This window comes from Haliaeetus albicilla, chromosome 21 (genome assembly GCF_947461875.1).
Source record: "Haliaeetus albicilla chromosome 21, bHalAlb1.1, whole genome shotgun sequence".
NCBI lineage: Eukaryota > Metazoa > Chordata > Aves > Accipitriformes > Accipitridae > Haliaeetus > Haliaeetus albicilla.
In genome coordinates, this window is record NC_091503.1 from 611,536 (window position 1) to 633,514 (window position 21,979).

At 39.4% G+C, this 21,979-nt stretch overlaps 1 protein-coding gene across 2 annotated transcripts in view; it reads left to right on the top strand.

Annotated features, from left to right (window-relative positions):
• Nucleotides 1-21,979, top strand: part of ADCY2 (adenylate cyclase 2) — a 194,346-nt gene that overhangs the window by 170,354 nt on the left and 2,013 nt on the right. For both annotated transcript variants that reach the window (XM_069808829.1, XM_069808830.1), the window contains 7 exons: nucleotides 85-269; nucleotides 1,835-1,919; nucleotides 7,409-7,567; nucleotides 14,195-14,341; nucleotides 15,515-15,622; nucleotides 17,711-17,825; nucleotides 21,751-21,875. In XM_069808829.1, coding sequence (XP_069664930.1) covers nucleotides 85-269; nucleotides 1,835-1,919; nucleotides 7,409-7,567; nucleotides 14,195-14,341; nucleotides 15,515-15,622; nucleotides 17,711-17,825; nucleotides 21,751-21,875 — 924 coding nt within the window. The remainder of the gene's footprint in view (nucleotides 1-84; nucleotides 270-1,834; nucleotides 1,920-7,408; nucleotides 7,568-14,194; nucleotides 14,342-15,514; nucleotides 15,623-17,710; nucleotides 17,826-21,750; nucleotides 21,876-21,979) is intronic.

Genomic DNA, 21,979 nt, shown 5'->3' on the forward strand with positions numbered 1-21,979 from the left:
CAGGGCATTTTTATTATTTTTATTTTTTATTTCCTACTCAATAGCCAAATTCTAAATATTTTCCATTTGATTTTTCTTTTCCAGTATTTTATATACAGCTGCATATTAGGGCTCATTTCCTGTTCTGTTTTCCTGAGGATAAATTATGAGTTGAAAATGGTGATAATGTTGATTGCATTGGTGGGCTACAATGTTATCCTTCTGCACACTCACGGGCCTATGCTGGATGACTACAGCAAATTTATGTATGCAATGGCACCTCTCAGAAGGTAGGTGGATAATTCCAGTCCTTCTGAAATTAATAGAAATTAAATACTACCTATGGCAATTCTTAAGTCATGGAACGGATTTTTTTTTTTTTTTTATGTGTTTGGCTACATAATCTGTAAGTCACAGTTTATAATCATTGTCATGCTGCTGTTAATACATGATTTAATGTCACACCTGAGAGCATTAGGATAAAATAAACAAGTGTGGGCAAGGTGTTTAAATCACGTACTATAGCAAATAAAGTATGGTTTAATTTGCGTTTTTGTAATAAAGAACATTAGGAAGAAGTCATCATTAAGGTTGTTAAGGCCTAAGGCTGAATATAATTATGGCTGTTAAAGCATATTTGCTGCAAGCCAGAGAAAATCAACTTTCTCGGAACTAGTATATTGTCTTAAAACTTTACAAATTCAGTCTTAGCTATTGAAAAAAATAGTAGACTTACACTTTGGATTGTTTTTTTGCTGTGCTTGCAAATTTGTATGTTAAATTTTCAGTGAGACTGCTGAAGTCTTTGTTATAGGTGATATTACAAAAGACCAGAATTATTACTCTAAGTATTGCTGTGTAAAATGTTTTTTGGACACATGTAATTTCTACCTCATTTTCAAAAGAAAAAGGTGATTCTCTTCTATGTAGGCTGAGTGTGCAGTGCATATGCCACAACAGAAAAACTGAATATTCAGAGCAGAGTTTCAGTATCCTTTTTCCTGTGCTCTAAACTGCTTGAGTTCTTTAGGACACAGAGACAACTGTGGAAAAGGATCTGAATTACAAAAAGTGCATGTTTTCTTTGCGCTTAAATCTAAAGATTAAATAAACAAGCCCAGGTCTTTGTGTTTCCATTACATTAGTGGAAAGGATATCTCTGTGATGATACCACATGACAGGTTAGATTTAGCATGTGCTTCTGGCAGCCTTGGTTTTGCCAGTCAAGCTGTGTGTTGGTATTTTCCTTCCTAAATTTCTCATCAAGGTTCTTCTTTCAGTGGCATCAGTAGGAGAGTGCTAGTGTGAATTGTCTCCCATTACCTCTGGTGTCTTTTCCCAAAACAGAGATTTTAATAAATTCTGTACAAGATCTAGTTTGTGCCTCCTGTAATTCTGAGATGAAAAGTCATCTTGGGAATTGGGTGCTTTAGTTTCCGTTTCTTCACATTCACTGGATATGGTCCAGCTCTCCATTATGGAAGTAGTGTTATTGCAGAAAAAATCTTTTTTTTTTCTGTTTAGAATATACAGAATATATAGAATGTTCAGAATTCTGTATAGAATAAGCACCAAATGCTCTCCATTTGTAAGCAAACAAAGATACTATTTTTGCTAAATCCTCATCTTAGTATTGGACTTCAAAGTGCAGGCACATTTGCACAGAATGTAGTAGAATTAATTAAAACTTCATTATGGAAATAATAATATTTCATCAAATAATAAAGTATATCGTATTTAAGTGGTCTTAGTTTACATACCAGAAAGTAGTATAAATTGCAGTTTTATTCTTGTCCTAAAGTAATTTTGTTTTAACTTTTAGGCAGCTTGCTTTACTTACGTTTTTATTTTATAGGCCAGGAATACTGAAAGACCTGAAGACAATGGGCTCAATTTCTTTGTTTATATTCTTTGTCACGTTACTGGTTTTGGGTAGACAGGTAAGATGCATACTTCCTTCATCTGCATTAGTGGACACAATGCCAGCCTCCACATGCAACCTGCCACCCTCTCAAACATTTTTCAGGTTTTCTGACAAACACCTTTATTCCATTCTGCCCCACACCCTTGCAAAGTATTGTCAGAAGCATCTAAAAAGCTATTTTCTGTATTACCTTCCAGTATGCCCTTAAAACTCACCAATAACTGTCACTGAGACTGTAGACACTATGCTGATGGTGTGCTGTGACTATTGCTTGTCATGCTGACCAGTATTGTCTCATAGCTTCCTAGTGTGCTCCCATCTGTCTGCATCCATCTGCTGTCTCCCTAGTTGCTTAATTACAAGCTATTTTCTTCGCAGTTATTATCATTTGATGCAGACACAGAAACAGTGTAGCATGCACACAGAAGTGTACCCCATGCTGAGGCCACAGTTGCACTAAAACTATGACCCCACAGGAAGCTACTCTTTTTATTACCCAGTTGTGCTTTTTCAGGACAAACGTGGTATCAGTGGTCTTACTCTCTACAAAGGTGAGGGCAGGTGTAAGGGCAGTTCTTTCTCTAAATCCTCGGGTCTGTCCATGATCCATGGCTAAAAGCTGCAGTTCCAGCCGGTTGTGCCAGGAACAATGCAGTGCGCAAGACAGGGCTCCGAGATGGAAGAGGCAATCCATGTGAGATGTTATGAACAGCCTGTACCACCATAGCCTGCAGCCTTGGGAAGACTGTCTTTAAATCACTCATTTACATTACAATTCCCCAAAACATGACTGTCATTTAAATTGCCAAGCAGGCCCCGCAGGTTACTAGACAAAAAATTCTTATCTGGCAGCTTTTCCAGTATTTGCTGTAGTGGGGAACATCCTTCTTGAGTTAGAAATAGCAGTCTTCATCTGCCTTGCTGCCAGCACCGTATTAGAGTTTGCTCATTTGATGATAGTAGCAGAGTGAGGCTGGAGCACAGCTACTTCCACTCGGAAAGAGGGATAAGTACTTCAGCACGCCAGTTGAGAACCTTTAGTCCCTGTCAACCAAGGTGTCAGATGAAGGTAGTGAATGCAACAACAAGGAAAAAGGAGAGAAGGAATGTCATCTTCACTGGGCAAGGAGAGCATTTCTTTGGGGGTTCAGTCATGTCAACAAGAAAGTTGCTTTTGCATACAGTAACAGTGTGTGTGTTGTTCCCTGTCACACCAACTGAAAAATGATGCTGTAATGGAAAAAGTCTTTGTTTTCAGAACTGTAGTCTAGGATCTTTGTTGTGATGTCACTTGTTTGAGGCTCATCAGTCTTTTGCCTTTGATTTTTCTGCTAATTTATTCTCCATTAAAGAAGGAGGAGAAAACCTCTGTGTTTTCAAACGCTCTCAGGCAAAGTCTAGATGATAACTAGAAAATGTTATGCACTAATTTTAATACATACCTGGCATAAGACCTGTCATGTTAAGTTACTGTTAGTGATACTGACTTGTAGCAAATGCTTGGGAAAAGAATAGGGGAGGAAGGGAACCTGCATAAATTGACGCTTCCAGGGACATAGGCTTCCCACCTTCCGCCAGTCGGCATTTCTGTGGCAACGTTTAATAACTATTGGCTGCTCTGCTTCCTGTTACACTGTCTGATCCCTTTTTAACCCATTTGATCTTCCTGGTCTTCCCAACACTGTCTGAGAATGAATTTCACAATTTGAGAAAAAGTCAAGTGGAAGTGTCCGTCTTCTTGTTTTTAAGCTTTCTGCTTGCTACTTCCATTGAGTGGCACTTGCAGAATGCTGTCGAGCCATCTTGGCAGTGTAGGCAAAGTAAAATTCTTCCTTACCCTTCTTCCAGAGAGGGTAATATACAAGTAATTTCTCTGCTATTGCATTTTTCTACTTTGAAGATAACAACATGTCTTTTCTCTTCTCTTAATATCTGATTATTTTAACAATGCTAAAGATAATAGCCACTGATGAAAAGGGTGGTCTTTCCATTTCCCTTAAGCTGGCATTGGTGCTTCTCTGTCCCCAGAGTGAGTAAATAGAAAGTTAATCTAAACAAAAAGTGAATGCTTTCCTACAAGCCTAGCTCTGTGAACCTGCCCACCACTGGTCAGAGATGCCTGTCCAGATGCAAAAGCAGGAGGGGGGATGTGCGTCTCTGGTTGAACGGGGATGAAGAGAGAGCAAGCTAGTATATCATTACGTGTTTTATGAGCCAACTTAATTCTCGGGTTCAACTAATACTTTCAGCTGCTCAACCAGCATCCCTACTGAAAGAAGTAGGCCTTCCCTCAGCTACTACTCATTCTTATCCTTGCATCTCCTCATTTGTACTGGCACAGCTGCCTGCAGAGCTGTATAGTAGCTGAAAATAGGGAAATGATCTGGCTTAAAAATTAACCCTGGAAAAATGGTTGATTTTCAGCCAGATCTATTTGGTGATTTGGTTTTATGGTATGGCTGCAGCAATGCTTGTGCCAAAAGAATGAGCATAGGATGGGAGTGAGCAGGCAGCAGTGAGCTGGAGAAAGTAGAACTGCTTTTTTTTGATGGTCATGCCAGTGTAGGCTACAACCATTCCCTGACACTGAGATCAAGTGACACATTTCACTCTGCATGCATGCCGTTAGAGTTATTGAAAATAGGCTGGCAGCGGGCAGACGATATGTTGAGAATGGCGACTCTTGCACCCTGCCCAGGCATTGCCCAGGAGAATGCAGATTGGTATGTGCTAGACTGTGTAAGGAGTGTGCTCACATGTAAACGCTGTTGAGAGTTAAATCTCTCTTACAGCCCAGTTTGTATTACCAGTATTGACATAAACTGTGAATTCCTTTCCCACCAGTACTTAAAATTACACTTATCCCGTTACTTTGTAGGCTAGGTGAATATTTTGTTTTTCCTACGATTGATTATATTGTGTTTATCCACACTGAACTTCATTGGCTGTTTTACTGCCCAGATGTTTATGGCAACTTCCCTCAGCCGTGAAAACTGTTATTTGTAGTCTCTGTTCTGTTTTTTAGTGAGCTTTTGTTCTGTGAGAGAAACCTTCCCTTCTTAGATAATGTAGTCTTTTCAAGAGCCTCTTCTGAAAGAATTAAATGAAAACTTATTTCAGACTTCACTCCTATTCACATGACCATTGACTTCTTCATAACAGATGGAGGCATGTTTACAGAAGAGGTGTCAACTCATCCCCATTGTATCAACTTTAGCTAATATGTCTAAATAGCTCTTTTACTTAGCATAGTTTTTTTCTGAAGTACCTTGCTCTATTGTTCCCAGGGTCACCCCAGTTCTTTTCTAAAGATTTACGTTATACCTTTACTATTTGTCAGCTGTCTGATACTGTGGCTGTTTTGAATGCTCAGGCTATCCACCACAAGTTTCAGACCAGCAGCTTTCCATTTTGGTTACTTTAGAGCTGATGACTTCTTGTTGATCAACTTCTTAATGTGCTGATGCAGTTTCTCAGACTTGCTGTCTGTAAGTAATGGTCGTGAGGGGGAATCTCCTTAGCTCCCTCACCTGAATGAAAGCCCATTAATTTCTAGTGATCTTACCTGCTTTAGTGCTGCCTTTGCTGCCCCTTTGCTGAATGCCATAGCATTCATCTCCCCGACTGCAGAAGCCTGTGGCATAGGCAGCTACTTTTGAGCTGTTTATCTTGACTTTCTATGTGACATTCTTTCAGTGAGGAGAATTAGTTCATTGCCTCACTCAGGCAAATATTGAAAATAGACCCAGGTGAGTGTCCCACTAGAATTTAAAAACATAGATAAACCTATCTCTGTGTAATCAATGAGACATGAATCAGTTCTTGTTGCACTTAACTACTTTTGCCTAAGAAATTACCGCTGATTTGAACCTCTGGGGTTGCGTTGCATTGCCTTGCACAGATGCATGGTAGTCTCTTGTCCTGGAGGAAGCTGGTTGCTCTGTGGTGCCTGGAGGAACACAGTGTCCTTCATCCCTCCTTGGGTGTTCCACTATGCTCACCCGCTGGGAAGTGCTGTTAAGTAAAGCAGCATAAGGTGAAGAAGGAAAATTTTGTATCTCAAGGATCTTGTGCCTGCAGATGTATAAGAGCCATACTGAGATATTTTCATTCTGATATGTTGAAAAGGTTCTGGAGATAACATGTAAAGTAGGAAACAGTCTTGGTTTCCATATGACTGAAAGGCTACAAAGATTGAACAGGATCTTTAATGACATGTATACAAAATTGGCTAGATCATACAAACAAAAAAATCCATGTTTTAAAGTAAGTTTTAATAAGGTAGTGCTTTTTGTTTTTAAAAGTCTGACTAGGCATTTTGAAATATGATACATTGACTTTTTTAATTTCAAAGCAAATTGTAGAATACATTTTGCTTTATTTTTTCTGATTTCTGAGTTCCTTCTGCCATTTTTAGTGGCAGCCTAAATTTCATTCAATAAATAATAAAGCAGTAAATAAATTATCTGTTTAATATTAGCTCTTAAAGAAGAAACATATCTTTTTGAAGACTTCAGCTTATCTAGCACCTTTTCTTTTCAATACAAAGCTGGTACAATATATATGGATACCGAATTTCAGCTTTATGCCAGGCATCCAGTTTAGTTTTGTCAATTTATGCAAATAATTTTGACATCCCAGGTTTTTATTGGATTTTTTTCTGCATGAATACAGTTGGTGCCATTTGAATTTATCATCTATGTGGGAAACTTAGATGTATAAATGTATAATATACATATTTAAAAGCTTGCCAAATCATTTTAATACCATCTCATTTCAAATTTCTACTCTAGCTTTGGCTGTGATCTCAACAAAATATCTATGAATCATTTTGAGCTGTGAGAGCTACTGACCAATCAGAAGGACTACTCTCATTTTGGTGTGAATGCTTACTGACTGCTAATAATACTAGCTAGCATTCTTAGGTTTTCTATAAGAAGATTGTCATCATAATCATGTTCTCCTGGTTAATAGCATAGTCTTCACTGAGGCTGCGTGATAGCGTTAAACCATTGGATTACTACTGTTGTACTGTCCCCTTTTTACCAGGCTGACTGCATAAGTTCAAGTTGGTAAAAGTTAGGGTCTTCCTGAAATGCCCGTTGTTGTAAGTGCAATTCTACACTTCAGATAAATAAGACATCATATTAAGTTGCAAAACTGTAAATTGTTTCCATAACAGTGTTTGATTTCTGGAATGAATTTCTACTAAAGCCTGAGAGTAAATAAATAAGTCTTCCATTGTTTAAGGCACCTTGCAACTTTATTTTTTTCCTGGGCCTTTTTATGGGCCTTTTTTTGTAGGGGGGCCTTATAAGTTTGATGAAATGTATGTCACATAGTGTGTGCTTGGGGTTTGATTTCTGTGGGATCTGGAATTGTACTTGAGTGGCCAAGTAATAGCCTTGCAGGGGTGGTGTACTGTGCTTATTTTGTCTCTTAAACCTATACTCCAGCAGGACAAGATGCCTATTGTTTCTTTACCTCTGTGTCCTCTTGTAACAGAATGAATATTACTGTAGGTTAGACTTCCTGTGGAAGAACAAGTTCAAAAAAGAGCGGGAGGAGATTGAAACCATGGAGAACCTAAACCGGGTGCTTCTGGAGAATGTGCTTCCAGCCCACGTAGCTGAACACTTCTTGGCAAGAAACCTGAAGAATGAGGTCAGCCATCTCTGTATATCCTCTGCTCTGTAAGAAAGCAGCATATTCTCAAAATACCACTTAATGCTGATTTGAACAGTAGGTCCACACAGTGAGAGTATAGATTTACAGTCACTTTCATTCCCCCATACCTACCCGAAAGGCTTGCTTTATAGCACTGGATGCACCTTAGTACCTTGAAGTGAAAAATGGAAATTATCTTAAGTGGAAATGCACTTTGCCTTTCGAAGGAGGGTAAAAAAGGGTAAGGAGGAGGAAGGAGATGGTTGAATCAACATGGGTTTAAATTTTTATCATATGCATTCAGATACTTTTTCCTTTGTGATCAGAGTGGGGCTGCATCCACATTATGAATTTTCTTCTGGTGACTGGAGACCTTGCTTACTGGAGTGACAATTAACATTTCCCCTGAAACAGTGGCTATGTTAATTCTGGAAAGAGGTGCTGAACACTGAATTACCTGTTTACTCACTGCTTATGGACCTAATTCAAGCACCAGAAAAGTCAACTAAAAGACCCCTGTTGACTTTGGTGGAAATTAGATCTGCTCCTAATACTGCTTCACAGTTTTAATAAAGCAAAAAAGGATGAAAAAATAAAAGCATTTAGAGAGAGTAGCAGTTCTAGAGATCTTAAATGGAATAGTTGTAATTACTTGTGCATACCAAACAATTGTTGCAAAACTGACAAAAGAGGCAAGAGGGCAGCTTTAGGGATTAATTTTTGATCTCCTGAGTCAAAAAGGACGATGTCTTCCCTTTCACTGTGGTTTGCATTAAGCAGTACTAATCAGTACTTTATTTCAGTACTTTAGGACTACCTGCAAATATTAATTTGGTAGCTAATGTCGAATGGAAACTGCCGTGGGGTTCCTTTGAATCCTGTGAAGACCTTGGCTGGAAGCCACGTTGGCTCAGCTCCAGTTCTCAGTTCAGGCATTAAACACAGCAAACCATCAGGAGATTGCTTTCTCATTTATGTGCTATTCCATCTCGGCTCCCCAGCAGAGCAACACCATCTGCTCACCTTTGTATTGGCAACTGGATTTATATTGTCACCCCTCAAGATTCTTAGGTTGGAATGAGCTTTTGTAAATTTAGTGAAGAACAGAAATTGTAATGTGCTGAGCTGTCCAGTCTATCATGTCAGCTGAAGTAAAAATGATTTGACATGATTTTAGTGGCATCCGTTTAAAAAAAAAAATAAATCTTGAGTTGTTTCTTGTTTTATCTGTAAACACAGTTTTCAATGAGGGAAGAACCTTTCAAGTCCCTGGGAATGTTCAGGAATATAAGCATCTTGTTGCTTATATCTTCAGATTTGTTTCAGTGTCAACAAGGATGTGTTGAGCCTTAAAGGACATTCTGTATGTCTGCATGTGTATACACCTAAGAATATGTTAGGAAAGATCAAGCCTTTGTTTTCTTTGTGTAGATATTTAGGTCAACAGATACTGAATTGAAATTTGTCCATGTTTTCCTTAGTTGCAAACATTCATGTTAATATGGTTTTATGTATATTCTTTTCTGTTTAAACCAGATTTTGAGATGAAAATTAATCTAATGGATGAATAGTCTGTTTCAGAATACTACTTCTCTTAGAATTTTATGCATGCAGCTGTATGGAGAAAAGGGAAGACAAAGTGTGCTGCTGAAGAACAGGCAGCAGAAATGAAAGGGGGAAAGATGAGTGGATGAATGCTAACTGGGAGTAGTGGGAGTGTACTTTTAGGTGGTAACAGGATACACATTGACTAATGCTGATAAGATAAAAGCAAAGTTACTTCAGAGCAAACTGTAATAAAGGTTTGTTTGCTTTACCAGAACCTCCGGAACTGGATTTCTGCTTATAGTCTGCATGCTGGGTACCAAAAAGGGTACTTCCCAGTTGGGAGAGAGAACGATAGGAACAAATATAAAATGAAAAGCAGGAAATGGGCCAGGATTAAAAGTATCTGCACCTGGCTTGTGCAGCCTTTTCCTTTATGCCATTAGCATCCAGATCCCCTATTAGTAATAAAGTGCCCAGGAGCTTTTGTGCTGCAAGCTAACTGGCAAGCACATTACTGAGCAAGAGGAATCCTGTTTCATTAGCTACAGGAGGGAGCCAGCACCCTACTTAGAGCAGAAATTCTGCCCCAGAGAACATGACCACCATACCCTTCCAAGAGGTAGGTAGAATGGGACCGGTTTGCCTCCTCCATCCCGAGAAGATCTCCAGGCACTGGAGAAGAAGGGGGGACAGTAAGGAGAGCCAACTAGCAGAAATTCACATGTTATCAAAGGGAGAAAAAAGAAAAAAAAAAAAAAAAAGGGATTGACTGCAGGAGACAGGATGATTTTATTTTTGCTGAAAGAAGCAAAGCCGTTCCTTCCTGGAATGATGTTGCATTTAATTTTCTGATGAAACATTTTGGAGAGTACTGTTTCAAGAGAAGTACTCGTAGGAAAATTAAGACACCCAATTGCCACAGCCTTTATTATTATGAATGATCAAAATAAACAAGCCGGGAATGCCTCCTTAAAATTCTCTGGCATTTATTGTGACAGCCACAATTACCACTCGTCTGGTTATAAACTGTGCCATTTGTTGTTGTTTTCATGTTGGTACTATGCTATAGAGCATTAGTGGGGATGGCTGTTGCCCCAGTATTAGAGGGGAAGGAAGAGAAATGGGACATTGTTGCTGAGCTTCAGCATATGACAAGTGTTTACATACAATGTGTTCATTTATTTTTGAGGTGGAGGAGAGGAAGGAGTGATAACTCTGGTTATAGAAAAAGAAGATTTGTGTCTGTCATTGTAACAGTCAGGCGTGCAACCCGTTCTTACAGGTTGGCTGTCCCCATACTGGGTGGACAGCCAGCAGTGTAAGGCACACTGACCTTCCCGTGTCACAACGGCACTTCTATTTGAATGTCTGCTCCTGTCTTTGGCTCAGTCATTTTTCTCTTCCTGATGCCTGTGCATTGTGCAAGTTGCCGTGACTTATTCTGGGCAACGCTTCTGCTTTCAGGGAAGACAGCAAAGGCACTTCCTAATAGCTAAGTAGGGCTCCATGTTTAGTGTCTGTAAGACAGACGTTTTTTTCAGTGGCACTTGCAGTAAGACAGGAGTTACCACCCATCAGCAGTCCAGTCAGCTGGAGGGCCCAGGCAGTATCCTGTGTCAGATACTTAAGCAAAAGTTCGAGGAACAGCTGAAGATTAATGTGCTATTCACCCTTCTGCTTTTTCCTGTAAATGTAAGGGCATATTTTGCTTCTGCAGATGCTTTTTATACACCTCCTAGTTAGGCCTTTTTCTAGTCTTCACATAAGTATTCAGGTTTTTAACCCTCTAAGCTCTTGTCTTTCATGTTGTTGAATAGCAATGAAATACACATTTATATATCTCTTACGTAAAATATTTTTCCTTTTTCTACTTTTAAATGTCTTATTTATCTTATGGTTCCTGTATTATGAGGTGGTAAAATGAAACCATCGCCTACCATCTCTGCCTCATTTTATTCAGTAATATCATATGTGTGCAGCACTGCATAGTTGGTCTCCTTTTCCTGTAAGGGATCATTTGTAGCTCCTAAGAGACCTGTATTCTTATGACTTGTAGTTACATTCTCAAATGCACCTTCACACAGCATTAGTTTCCATGTACTATTTAAGATACAGCACTGTCCCAGTGTCACCTCTGTGCCTAGATTTTGTTTGTGTCACAGACTTTACATCAGTAGTGTAATTCTGGCATCTTTTACATTCTCAGGATGCAAAATCAGTAGGATTCAATAAGGCAAATAAAACAGCTGTGATCTAATGTTTATCTGGTAAATTAAACCAACTTTTTTTTACTAATTAACAGAATCCCTAGGACAATAGAATTGTGTATTAATATTAATTATAACTGCACTACTAATTTGGCTGGATTTAACTTACTGGATTTTTCAAGTTCATAGGAATATGAACTTTTTTTTTTAAATATTTGTCTCATGTATACAACTTGTTTATTTTGTCAGGTCAAGTTTCAAAAGTATATGTAATAATCCATGTTTTGAGTATTAATTATTTACATTCTGCTATAAATACTTTTGTATCTCCCTGCAGTCTTTTATATAACACTGTGAATTTCCCCTTCTGTATTACCAAGGCCATATGTTTGTGATGCAGTCCTCTTTTAATAACTAGCACCATGTGTGTGGCCTGAATTCCTTCACCCAAAATTGAAATCAAGTTACAGGGAAGGTGACTTGAGGAAGTAGAAGGAAAGCTGAGTTAACCACAGAATGTAATCTCTGTACCTTTTCTGCTAACGTGCCTATGAAAAGCACTCAGCACTTCAGATCTTACCTTCTGGCTATATTTTTATGCAATACCACAGTAGCTTCAGCGTAGACATGCCTGAGGGAAATTTGAAGTAGGCAGATGTGAAGCAAAATGCAGACTGCAAAACCTAAACATTTGAAGAATAAGCCTGTTAATCTTCTTCTCCTGCTCCACTTAACTAATTTCAAGCAAATCTGAGTATCTCTGCACTGAGTCTAGGTGCATAGTTGCTGGAGACAGCAGCAGTGTGTGTCACTGTGGTATTATAGAGTGGACCTGGTTTTAAGTGTGGGACACTGGAGTGAAGAGAGGTCATGTGGGGCCTGAGCTTCTGAACTTCTTAGAGGCAGAGTAATCCTGTATAGTTTCAGGAGTTCCTCTCAACTGCCTATGTTAGGAAAAATTACCTCCTTAGCCTTTTTTCCGTAACTAACTGAGAAACACTGAGGTGATTCTGCCCATCCGGCATTAAAATGACCTTCCAGATAGGCACATCTGCTGTACTGACAATATAGGATGCATAGGATGACTGTGCTTTCAAATTAACTACTTCAGTCAGGTGCTTAAATTGCCTAAATTCAGTTGACGTCACCCAGCCAGAGGGATTCCCTCTCCCCACCATTTGATTATTATTTGGATTAAATTTATTAACTAGGTGCTTATGGAGATGGATAAAACAGATGGCAGAAAAATATTATCACAATATTGGTTCTTCATTAAAAACTCTCTTGGCAAGAGGACACAGGAAATCCAGAACTCCTTTGAAGTTTAGTAGCGATCTGACAGTGAACTCATCGGCTTGGATGTTTTGTTTAGTTGCTTTTCATTTGCACAATCAGGTCACATTAAAGAGGTACTGATTTTGTATACATGGCTGTAAGCTGGATGTCAGGTACAGATGGGTGATTTCAACCAGCTCAGCTTTAAGAATATAAATAATAATGGTGAATTGCAACGATATATTCCATCCCCACTGCACAGAGGCGTGATGGAGCTTCAGCGATGCACTGGTTATGGAATCCTTAGAAAATAAAGGGGCAGAAAAATCTAGTAATAAATCATCTACCACCTCCAGCTGCCCGTGTTCCTCCCTGTCTGCCAATATTTTTGTGTTTGCCCAGAAACTTCCCTCACACCTGTTCTGGGATGAGGTGGTCAACAGTTTTCCCATAGTTCTGCTATTTTTCAGTTATACATCACCAATAGAAATTCACTATGTCTACACGTCTGTCTACAGACACATCACATTCTTCCAAAAAGAAACGTATTGCCAGTGAAATTGAAAAAAAAAAAAAAAAAAAAAAAAAGCCTTGCTGGTAAAAAGGGAAATAATATCTGATGCTTCTTGAAATCACAGAACAAATCCTATTCACCTTATTCACAGGAGTATTGAAATCCTTGTTTTACTCAAATAAGAACTTGAACAGAACTTAGCGTTATAGCAGTTTACAGCATCTTTTATTGCTGTGGTTACGTTTGTGTATAAATACTAATTTTTTTTTAAGTATTAGTTTAATAAATATTCTTTCTTTCTTTTTTTTTTTAGGAAGTGAATTTGTTCTGAAAGAAGATATATTCTAACATTTAAGGGCAGTGGGGACGAAACTGAAGGGTGGGGTGGGGATGGTGTGGTCATTTTTAGCAACAGAATCTTCCTGGGGAGCAGAGGTGCTCTCATTTTAGTGGTCACAGAAGGCAGTGGAGAATCTGACATAAATAGGTTTTAGTTCAGGTGACTTCTTTCCCTTTGCCTCAGCTCCTTGTTATGGAAAAAAATGACAATTATTTTATCTTATTACGCATCTTGTCATTTTAGGTTAGGAGCTATTAGGATTGTGTTGCATTATGCATTTGTAGTGCATTGGGTTTGTGATTTTGGTTCAGTTTTCTAGTTATTACAATAACACAAACAACTAATAATAAATTAGATATTTTTTTGCAAAATATAGTTTCAGCCATGCAAGCCAGACCAAATTCTCTTCATTAGGAGCCTCAGAAATGGGCCCTATCTAATAAATTAGTTAACATTTTATGTTCATGGAGTTAATGTTCAGGAGGAAAAAAGGTAACTTTAAATCACTAAATTATTTTCAGCTGTATATGTTGAGTCTCTTTAACAAACAGGTTTATATACAGCTTGAAATTAATAAATGCAAGTAAGTGCAAAAAATACCCAACTACCATCTTAAGGCATTCCAGCCACTGCAATGCCTCCCTTTTCAGAACCAGGACACTGCATATTAATGAGGAAACTTTTATTTAGAGCTGGGCATGACAGAGTTTTTTTTCTCTATTCTGCTTTATTTTGGACAGGATCTGTATCATCAGTCGTATGACTGCGTCTGTGTCATGTTTGCCTCTGTTCCGGATTTCAAGGAATTTTACACGGAATCTGATGTAAATAAGGAAGGCTTGGAATGTCTCAGGCTGCTAAATGAGATCATTGCTGACTTCGATGATGTATGTACTTCTAACAACAATCGACATATGGTTTCAGTCTTAGTAACTCAGGGTATGCAACAGTAAGCAAACATACTTGAAAGGGAGAGTGGAAGAGCTGTCAGAAAAGAACTTTTGTGTGCCTAGTCACGTGGAAATTACTTACAGGGAGTATTAAAGGAAAAAGAGATATATGTGGGATAAATCAGGTATTGACTGACATCATACTCAGTTGCTTTTGATTCGCTATAATGAGAACCCCATGTGTATTATCTGATGGAAAAATTTTTGCCCTTTAGCTGCAGTTCATGAGGCAGTTCTATTACATGTCATATATTAACTACAGTTTCTAAGTACTAGTGCCTAAAGTCAGGTACGTAAATCTATGTCCCCTAAAATGATACAGCTTTGTGTTTTACCTGATCTGTGTTGGTCTCATTATACAGAGCGTTGATCAGTTGATACATGAGTGACTCAAAGGATTGTATAAGTTTTAATATTCCATTCTCTGAAGTTTCAAGCAGGTACAGAGTATGACTACAGATGGATTGTGAAAAGGCAGCTGTAAAGGTCTCACTGAGAACAGTATTTGTCTTAAAGAAAGTTATTAGTGATGAAGGTACCAGAAAAAGGCATTAAGATCATGTCATGACTCAGAGAGCACAGTCTGGATTTGCAGATCTGCAGCTATAGAGGGTATTTTAGCAGAAAACCCATTTGGAGAACATTGGAATGGCCAGAAAAACCTGGGATATGAACTAAAATCCTTGGCTTTTAGTCCCATTGGCTTGGACCATCCCATTGGCATGGAATAGATACTTACTTTCAGAAAGCTGCTTAAAGCTTAACTGTTGGCTCGCATGGTGACTCAGTTCCAGTATCAAATGAGTGCAAAGTCTACTGACTTTTATGAGCTGTATGTACAATAAGGTGTAATTTATTCTCATTACTGTAAATTTAGTCCCTTTGTAATAAAAAGGTATTTTAGCAGACAGAAATTGCCTTTCCTTGGAGGCTGTAACCATTGTTTTTTCCATCCTTAAGTCCTTCATCCTGTATATATTTGTGAAGCCATTTGGGGTCTGTTAAGAGACTGTTCTAAGAATTGATGATCTGAATACTGTTAGAGTGACAATGCTGCTAGAGTAACAAGGCTGCTGATCTGAATAATGAATAACCATCCTTGTTTTACAGCTATTGTCAAAGCCAAAGTTCAGTGGAGTTGAAAAGATAAAGACCATTGGAAGCACTTACATGGCAGCAACAGGACTGAGTGCTACACCCAACCAAGAACAGTGTCAGGTACAGGAAAAGATTCCTGCTTAATAAAAAACATGCTCAAATGAAGGCTAAAATTCTGTTCATTAAGCTGCAGGTTATATATAATGTTGTGTCCTAGATTTTTCTTATTAACATCGATTGTATTGTACTGGGTAAGTGTATACTTTTATTTCGTCATCTCTGTGAATTACTGTTCTTCACATAGCGGTTTGAAAATGCCACCTCTGTATTTGCTAAGTCTAAAACAGGCCTTCTACTCTAAATACAATACAGCATTTTATTCCTACGTGCTGCAGCAGAACTGGATTTATAGAGTGCACAAAAGACTGCAAGAATGAGTATTTTCCATTGTAAGCTGGGAGGTCTGAGTAGCTGTACTAACCACACGCTTACAGAACCCTCAGACTCAGCACTGAGAACGTGTTCCTTTGTTTCTGGTTTACTTAATAGGGTAGGCCTGGGAACTGCAGTCAGTAGAAATGAGGTTCAGAGAAGCAGTTCGTAACTTCTAAGCAAAAACCTTGCTTTTGCCATGATCTTTAGAGTACTATAGGTTAGCAACAGAGAGCCACCAATTACAAATCAACACATTCTCTGCCAAGGATTAATGTGCTCTTGCCGAACTCATGTTCCTTCTAGACAGAAGCAATTAACACCTGAACTGTAGACCCTAAGGATCCTGAGGACAATAAGAATGATTTTAAATTAGCTCTGACATTTAATACAGGGAGGTGAAGGTGATGAAGGAAATGCAGAACTGTAGACTGGAGATGAGAAGACATAGAGGAGCTCTCAATCACAACTAAAACTAGTGTCTGCGTAGGAAGAAATTGATGGTTTGAGTTATTTCCACAAACTGTGGATCAAGAGATCCAACTTTTAGTGTTCCTTTGGTGATGTAGTACACATTTTCAAAAGAAATCCACCAGAACTCAGCAGCCTTCAGTCCAGATGACCCAAGATGCACAGATCCTGCAGTACCTAGTGTGGCAGTGACTGACTCCTAGACATACTGCTGGGAACCGCCCCCAGCTGAAAACAAGCACCTGAGGAAGACTAAGTGCCTAAGGAGGGGGTCTGAATACATCAACTGAACAGGAGACCATCTGTCTTAGCTAGGAGTGAACTCCAAAGGAAACAGGCTTCTTTCATCTAAACAGCTGCTCTGGCAAGCACCTCTACTGTCCCACCTAGGCTGATGCCTACTCTATGAATCATCTCCTGAAGTTGTCATCTGTCCATCCCTTCTGTCACTTTATTCCAAGAAATGAGGAAGATTCAGTCATTCCTCAGAGAGATCAGTGAGTCCATCTCCTATGAAACCATCCTCTTGTCAGGGTCCTGCCCTGGGCTGTGGGAGCCTGAAAATCAATTTTCTCCTCAGCCTGAGGGGACTCAAACCAGTACTTAGAAATCAGGCTACACTGTTGATGTATGAGGAGGCATTAAGTCTATGGCCTTTTTAAGTGGCATAAGCTCTGAGCTAGTAAATTAGGTGACAGAGGATGGGTTGCCTTCTTCGTCTCTACCTCTTGTATTTTATTCATTTTCAGGTCTATTAGATGTTCACACAGGTGCTTGCTTATCTACCAGATGAGATCAGTGGAGGAACTCTTAAAAATTGTGGATTTCACTGGATCTTAATTATTAACTAGGGTGTTGAGCTGTGCAACAGTGAGGGGGAGCTGAGTCTCTGCAGGGCTGTCCATGAGCATTACTTATTATTAAAGGGCATAAAATAGAAGCAGACACTTAAGAGAAAATTAATGAGCAAATCCTAGGCACACATAGACATTGAGTGCCTGTGGGGTTAGATAGCAGCTAATCAGTTATTTGACAATCAGAACATGAGATTAGGCATGTTTTGGATCTATCATCTCTAGACTGCCTGACTGTGTAAGTAAAATGCATCCTGGTCTATTGTCCATTGTTTGAGCTAACTGATGCTGGACAGGGCATCATCTTCTACATTACTTTTCTTCTGCTGCCTGCTGGCATTAGGACATCCCTAAGGGTTTAAGTGCTTTCAAGTGCCCAGCATATTTTGGTTGTATTCTCACAGCAACTAAGGCTAAGGAAAATGATTTTACTCTGCCTGTTTAAATTCAGGAACCGGAACGACAGTATATGCACATAGGAACCATGGTGGAGTTTGCATTTGCCTTGGTGGCAAAACTGGATGTCATAAACAAGCATTCATTCAATGACTTCAAGTTACGAGTAGGTATGTATCACGGGATTTTTATGAGAATATCATGGAGGAGGGGGAGAATTCAGTGTGACGTACCAGCTGATTAAAGTGTTAGTAGAACTGACAAAAAGGGCCATGAAAGTAAATGGCACCGTCTTTACCCTGTTTAAAGGCAGCCTAGATGGTGTTGCCTGTTAACCATAGCTACTGTTGCCACAAGGAGTGTTTCAAGGCAGGACTCAGAAAAGGGCAGCATTCCTAAGTAAAGAGTGGTTGAAAAAATATGTTCCCATAGCTCTGAATAGTTTTATGATAACTCAATAATAATTATTCTAGAGGTTGTTAACTGCATAAATTTTTTACCCTATTTCAATACCAAGAGACACAAGAAGACTCTAGAAAGGGCTTTACAAAACCATATAAATGGTTTTGGAGGACACGAGCTATAAGGGGCCAGTGAGGCTGGAGTTTGAAATACTTTAGATGTAGTAAACTCAAGCAAGCATACGCAAGGGTACCCTTTCCTTCCCAGTGTTAGAAAAAGGAGGGTATTTCCTTCTTTATTATTCTGTGTTTATTGACAAATAAGAGCAAAGATGACTAGTTGTTTACATTTGAAAGGGTAATATTATATTATGTTATAATATATTTCAGCTTCTGATTGCTTCTACTTGTGTATCATGGTATTTTAAAAAAGAAATAGGCAGCTGCAGTAAGCCATGGAAAGGATGATGAAATAAATGAATTCAGAGCTGGTCAAGAACCATATGTTCCAAAATGTTTATTTCCCAATAGCAGTACACAGCAGTTTTACAATGCAATATGTAACTTGTAAAGTGTGAAATGAAAGCAGTAAATAAATATTGGAAACCCATAAATCCCGTAAACATGTCAGAAGTATTTGATTTCCAACAGTTATTCTCCTGTCTTGTCTTTTTCTTGCTGTGCTGCTTGCTCTGCCTGTCGGCTGCTCCTCTCCCGCTGATTTTACAGTGCCACCCACTGGCAAAACTTGCCATCTTCTGCCCTGAAGTACCTGTTCCTTAGAGCACTCCTTTGCCAGTATGTTTTGTATTCCTTGCTAGGGTTAAAACATGACAAAGCAAATCTGAAGTATGCTTCCTTCTCAACGTGTTACAGAACTTGATGGGTTTAAAGGAAATGTGTAGAGATACCATATTTCCATACAGAATAAAAGTTCTCTTCTTGCCATAGATGACATGCCACATACTTGCAAACATACTTCTATCAGCTGTGTCAGTACAGATAAAGAGCTGCTGAGTGTTGGGGCTAAATCTGCAAACTGATTAAAGCAATACTGACTCCTTTAAAGCTGGGATCATGAAGCAAACTTTCTAGGGGAAAAAAAGATAGGTGCTTGTGATTTTTAAAGTGTTTGCTATAGGTTCCAGAGAAGTCAGACTCCTTTGCTTCATGAAATGAGGAATGATTAAATCTACAAAGGGACACAGGCCCCAAACTGGCACTTCTGCCACCTTAACCCAGTACAGGCCCCACTGAGATCTTCACCTCCCATCTTCACTTCACTTCTCCATTTCCACCTGACCATGAAAGCACCTGATACCCATAGCAATTAGAGCCACAGAAACATTTGAACTTCTACCTCTGACATAATCCCTGCTGTAAGGATTTAAACCCAAACTGCCATTTGTAAAAGTCTTCCTCGGCCAGCATCTAACCCCAGAACTGCTGCAACTCACTGGAGGTCTCAGCTTTCGACCTCCACTTTCTGTGAGTGCCTGAAATGCTAGCTGTGTGTCAGGAGGTACCCAGCCTACTCTGACATTGTCAGGCGAGGGAGGGGAGCGCCTCGATTATATTTCGGGCGCTCCTCCCTTTCTGTTAGCTCAGGTGCTTGATGTATTAGACAAGCTCAGATACACTTTCGCAGCAGGTGTTGCACAGGTACTGCTTTTTTTTCAGAAGAGAATAGAGGCTGACATGTTTGCTATACAGCTTCATGGTTGGAACATTTTTGTCTGTGTTGTAGGTGAACTTAGTTTGGTTCTTGCTTTTGGCTGAGGCTGCTCAAGCATGGGGTGGGATCCCTGTTCCCAGGAGAATGCTATGAGCCCAGGCTGTAGGATACTTTGGAATGAGATATTCTCTGTCTGTCCTGCTGAACAGTATTTGCTGAACATTAGTTGCCTTTTCACGGAATAATTAAATGTCGCTTTGGATACGAGAGAAAAAGACAGATCGTATCACCCTCTGTTAGAGCATTGACGTGGACCGACAGTATTAATTCTTCCAGCCTTGCCCCAACAAACATTCATGTGTGTCATGCGAAGGAGGCCCACACTAGCAGGAATGACATAGAGCAGCGCGTCCCAGAATGCCTGGGTGGCCAAAACACATTCCTAAGAGATATGGGTAGAAGTCTCCTCGAAGGAGGATGGATCTGAAGCTGGCTCTCTAGCCCCTGAGGTATTACTCGAACCATCAGCAGTGGTGGTTCAAGAAGGAGGTAAAAAAATAAAACCTGCCTCCTGCCCATTGTATCCTGTAGAAAAGTCCCACCGCACTGCCCTAACGTCTGGACCATGGCAGAGCATTTGCCACACACATCTCTTCAGTGTTCCCTACTAGCCAGCTTGGGCTACTCAGCAGATGGCTTTTGTGGATTCCACTTTTAGGTCCCTAGTGCTTTCTACACCTTGGGATGTCATGAGGCAGAAAGGCACACGCATGGCTTGGTTGTGAATACAGGGTGTTGCAAGGCCCAAGTCCCTTTTTGCATTTAATCCCAAGCACTTAGACAAATATTGATCAGGTCCTATCTGGTATCCTTTAGGGTTTGCATATTTCCCCAATTTTCTGAATTTAACTGCTACAGTCACTTTTTGCAGGGTTTCTAAGTGGGCTTACAGTGTGGTTGCTAGCCCATGCTGCCATGTTATATATGATCCATACTAGATGAGCCAGCTCTGAGATGCCTCCCCATGCTACAATCACACTTTCATTTTGCTGCATACATATATCCCTAGTGATGGTTTCTGTCAAGGAATTGACAGAAGTCAGTTATGATCCACTGACATGGAGATAATTTTAGAAATCCAAACTACTCACTTGTCCAGGGTTTATTTCTCACTAGGTCTAACCTGGCTTTCCTGCTCATTGGTATGTATAGTTACAATTATAGTATATTTGATGCTGGTTAATGACAGTGCTTTTGATTTTGCCTCCCGGTTTCCTTCCCTACTAGCAGAGTACAGCTCATTCCCTTTACAAATATAACACAGAATACAAACTGACTGCAAGATATAAAATGCCCAGAGTCTAATGAGGGACTATACTATGTTGTTCTTCACTCTTACAGTGTGCATTTCAGAGCTAGCAATTTGTTACTCTTACTCCATGCTTAATCAAATTATTTGAATACATATATTAATATTGCAGTTATTTAGGACCATTCTATTGGCAATCCAGCCTGCGGAACAAGGCTTGACATCCTTCCAACTCGTTCACAGCAGTTTATTTTACATTTAAGAAGCAAAGAATACTGTAAAAGTCATTTGATTTGGCCAGTAGCTATTGCAGAGAGGAGAAGCCTTTTTCACTGCAAGCAGAAATGAAAAGAAATTCTTGTATGTCTGTTTTCCCAGAAGCTGCTGGTCTCCCACGGTGTGTTCCTCATGCCACCTGCTAACAGTGGTAACAGGTTATTAGGATACTAATGGTTGGAAATACCAAATTTACTCAGGATAGGAGGGAGCTATAAGACTAAAATTAGATGAACTAACTTTTTGCATTTTTATAACTAACATCCTCCTGCTGTCAATGGCTGATAGAACAGTTGTGAGCAGACTTTGTTGCTGTACTCACTATTCAGCACAGGCCAAATACCATGTTCATCAACTTGATATGTTACCAGATGCACTGTGTGTCCTTGTTTGGTGGATCTTCATTCTTAATGTTAAATTCTGATGTTTTCCAGGTATCAACCATGGACCTGTAATAGCTGGAGTAATTGGAGCTCAAAAACCACAATATGATATCTGGGGCAATACAGTAAATGTGGCCAGCAGGATGGACAGCACTGGTGTCTTAGATAAAATACAGGTAAGTCTTGGTTTTGTGCTAGTATTTATCTACATCCTTTGAGTTTGGTGCTTAAAAACCATCATATATTTGTACACTAAACAGGTCTGTGTTTTGGAGTTAAG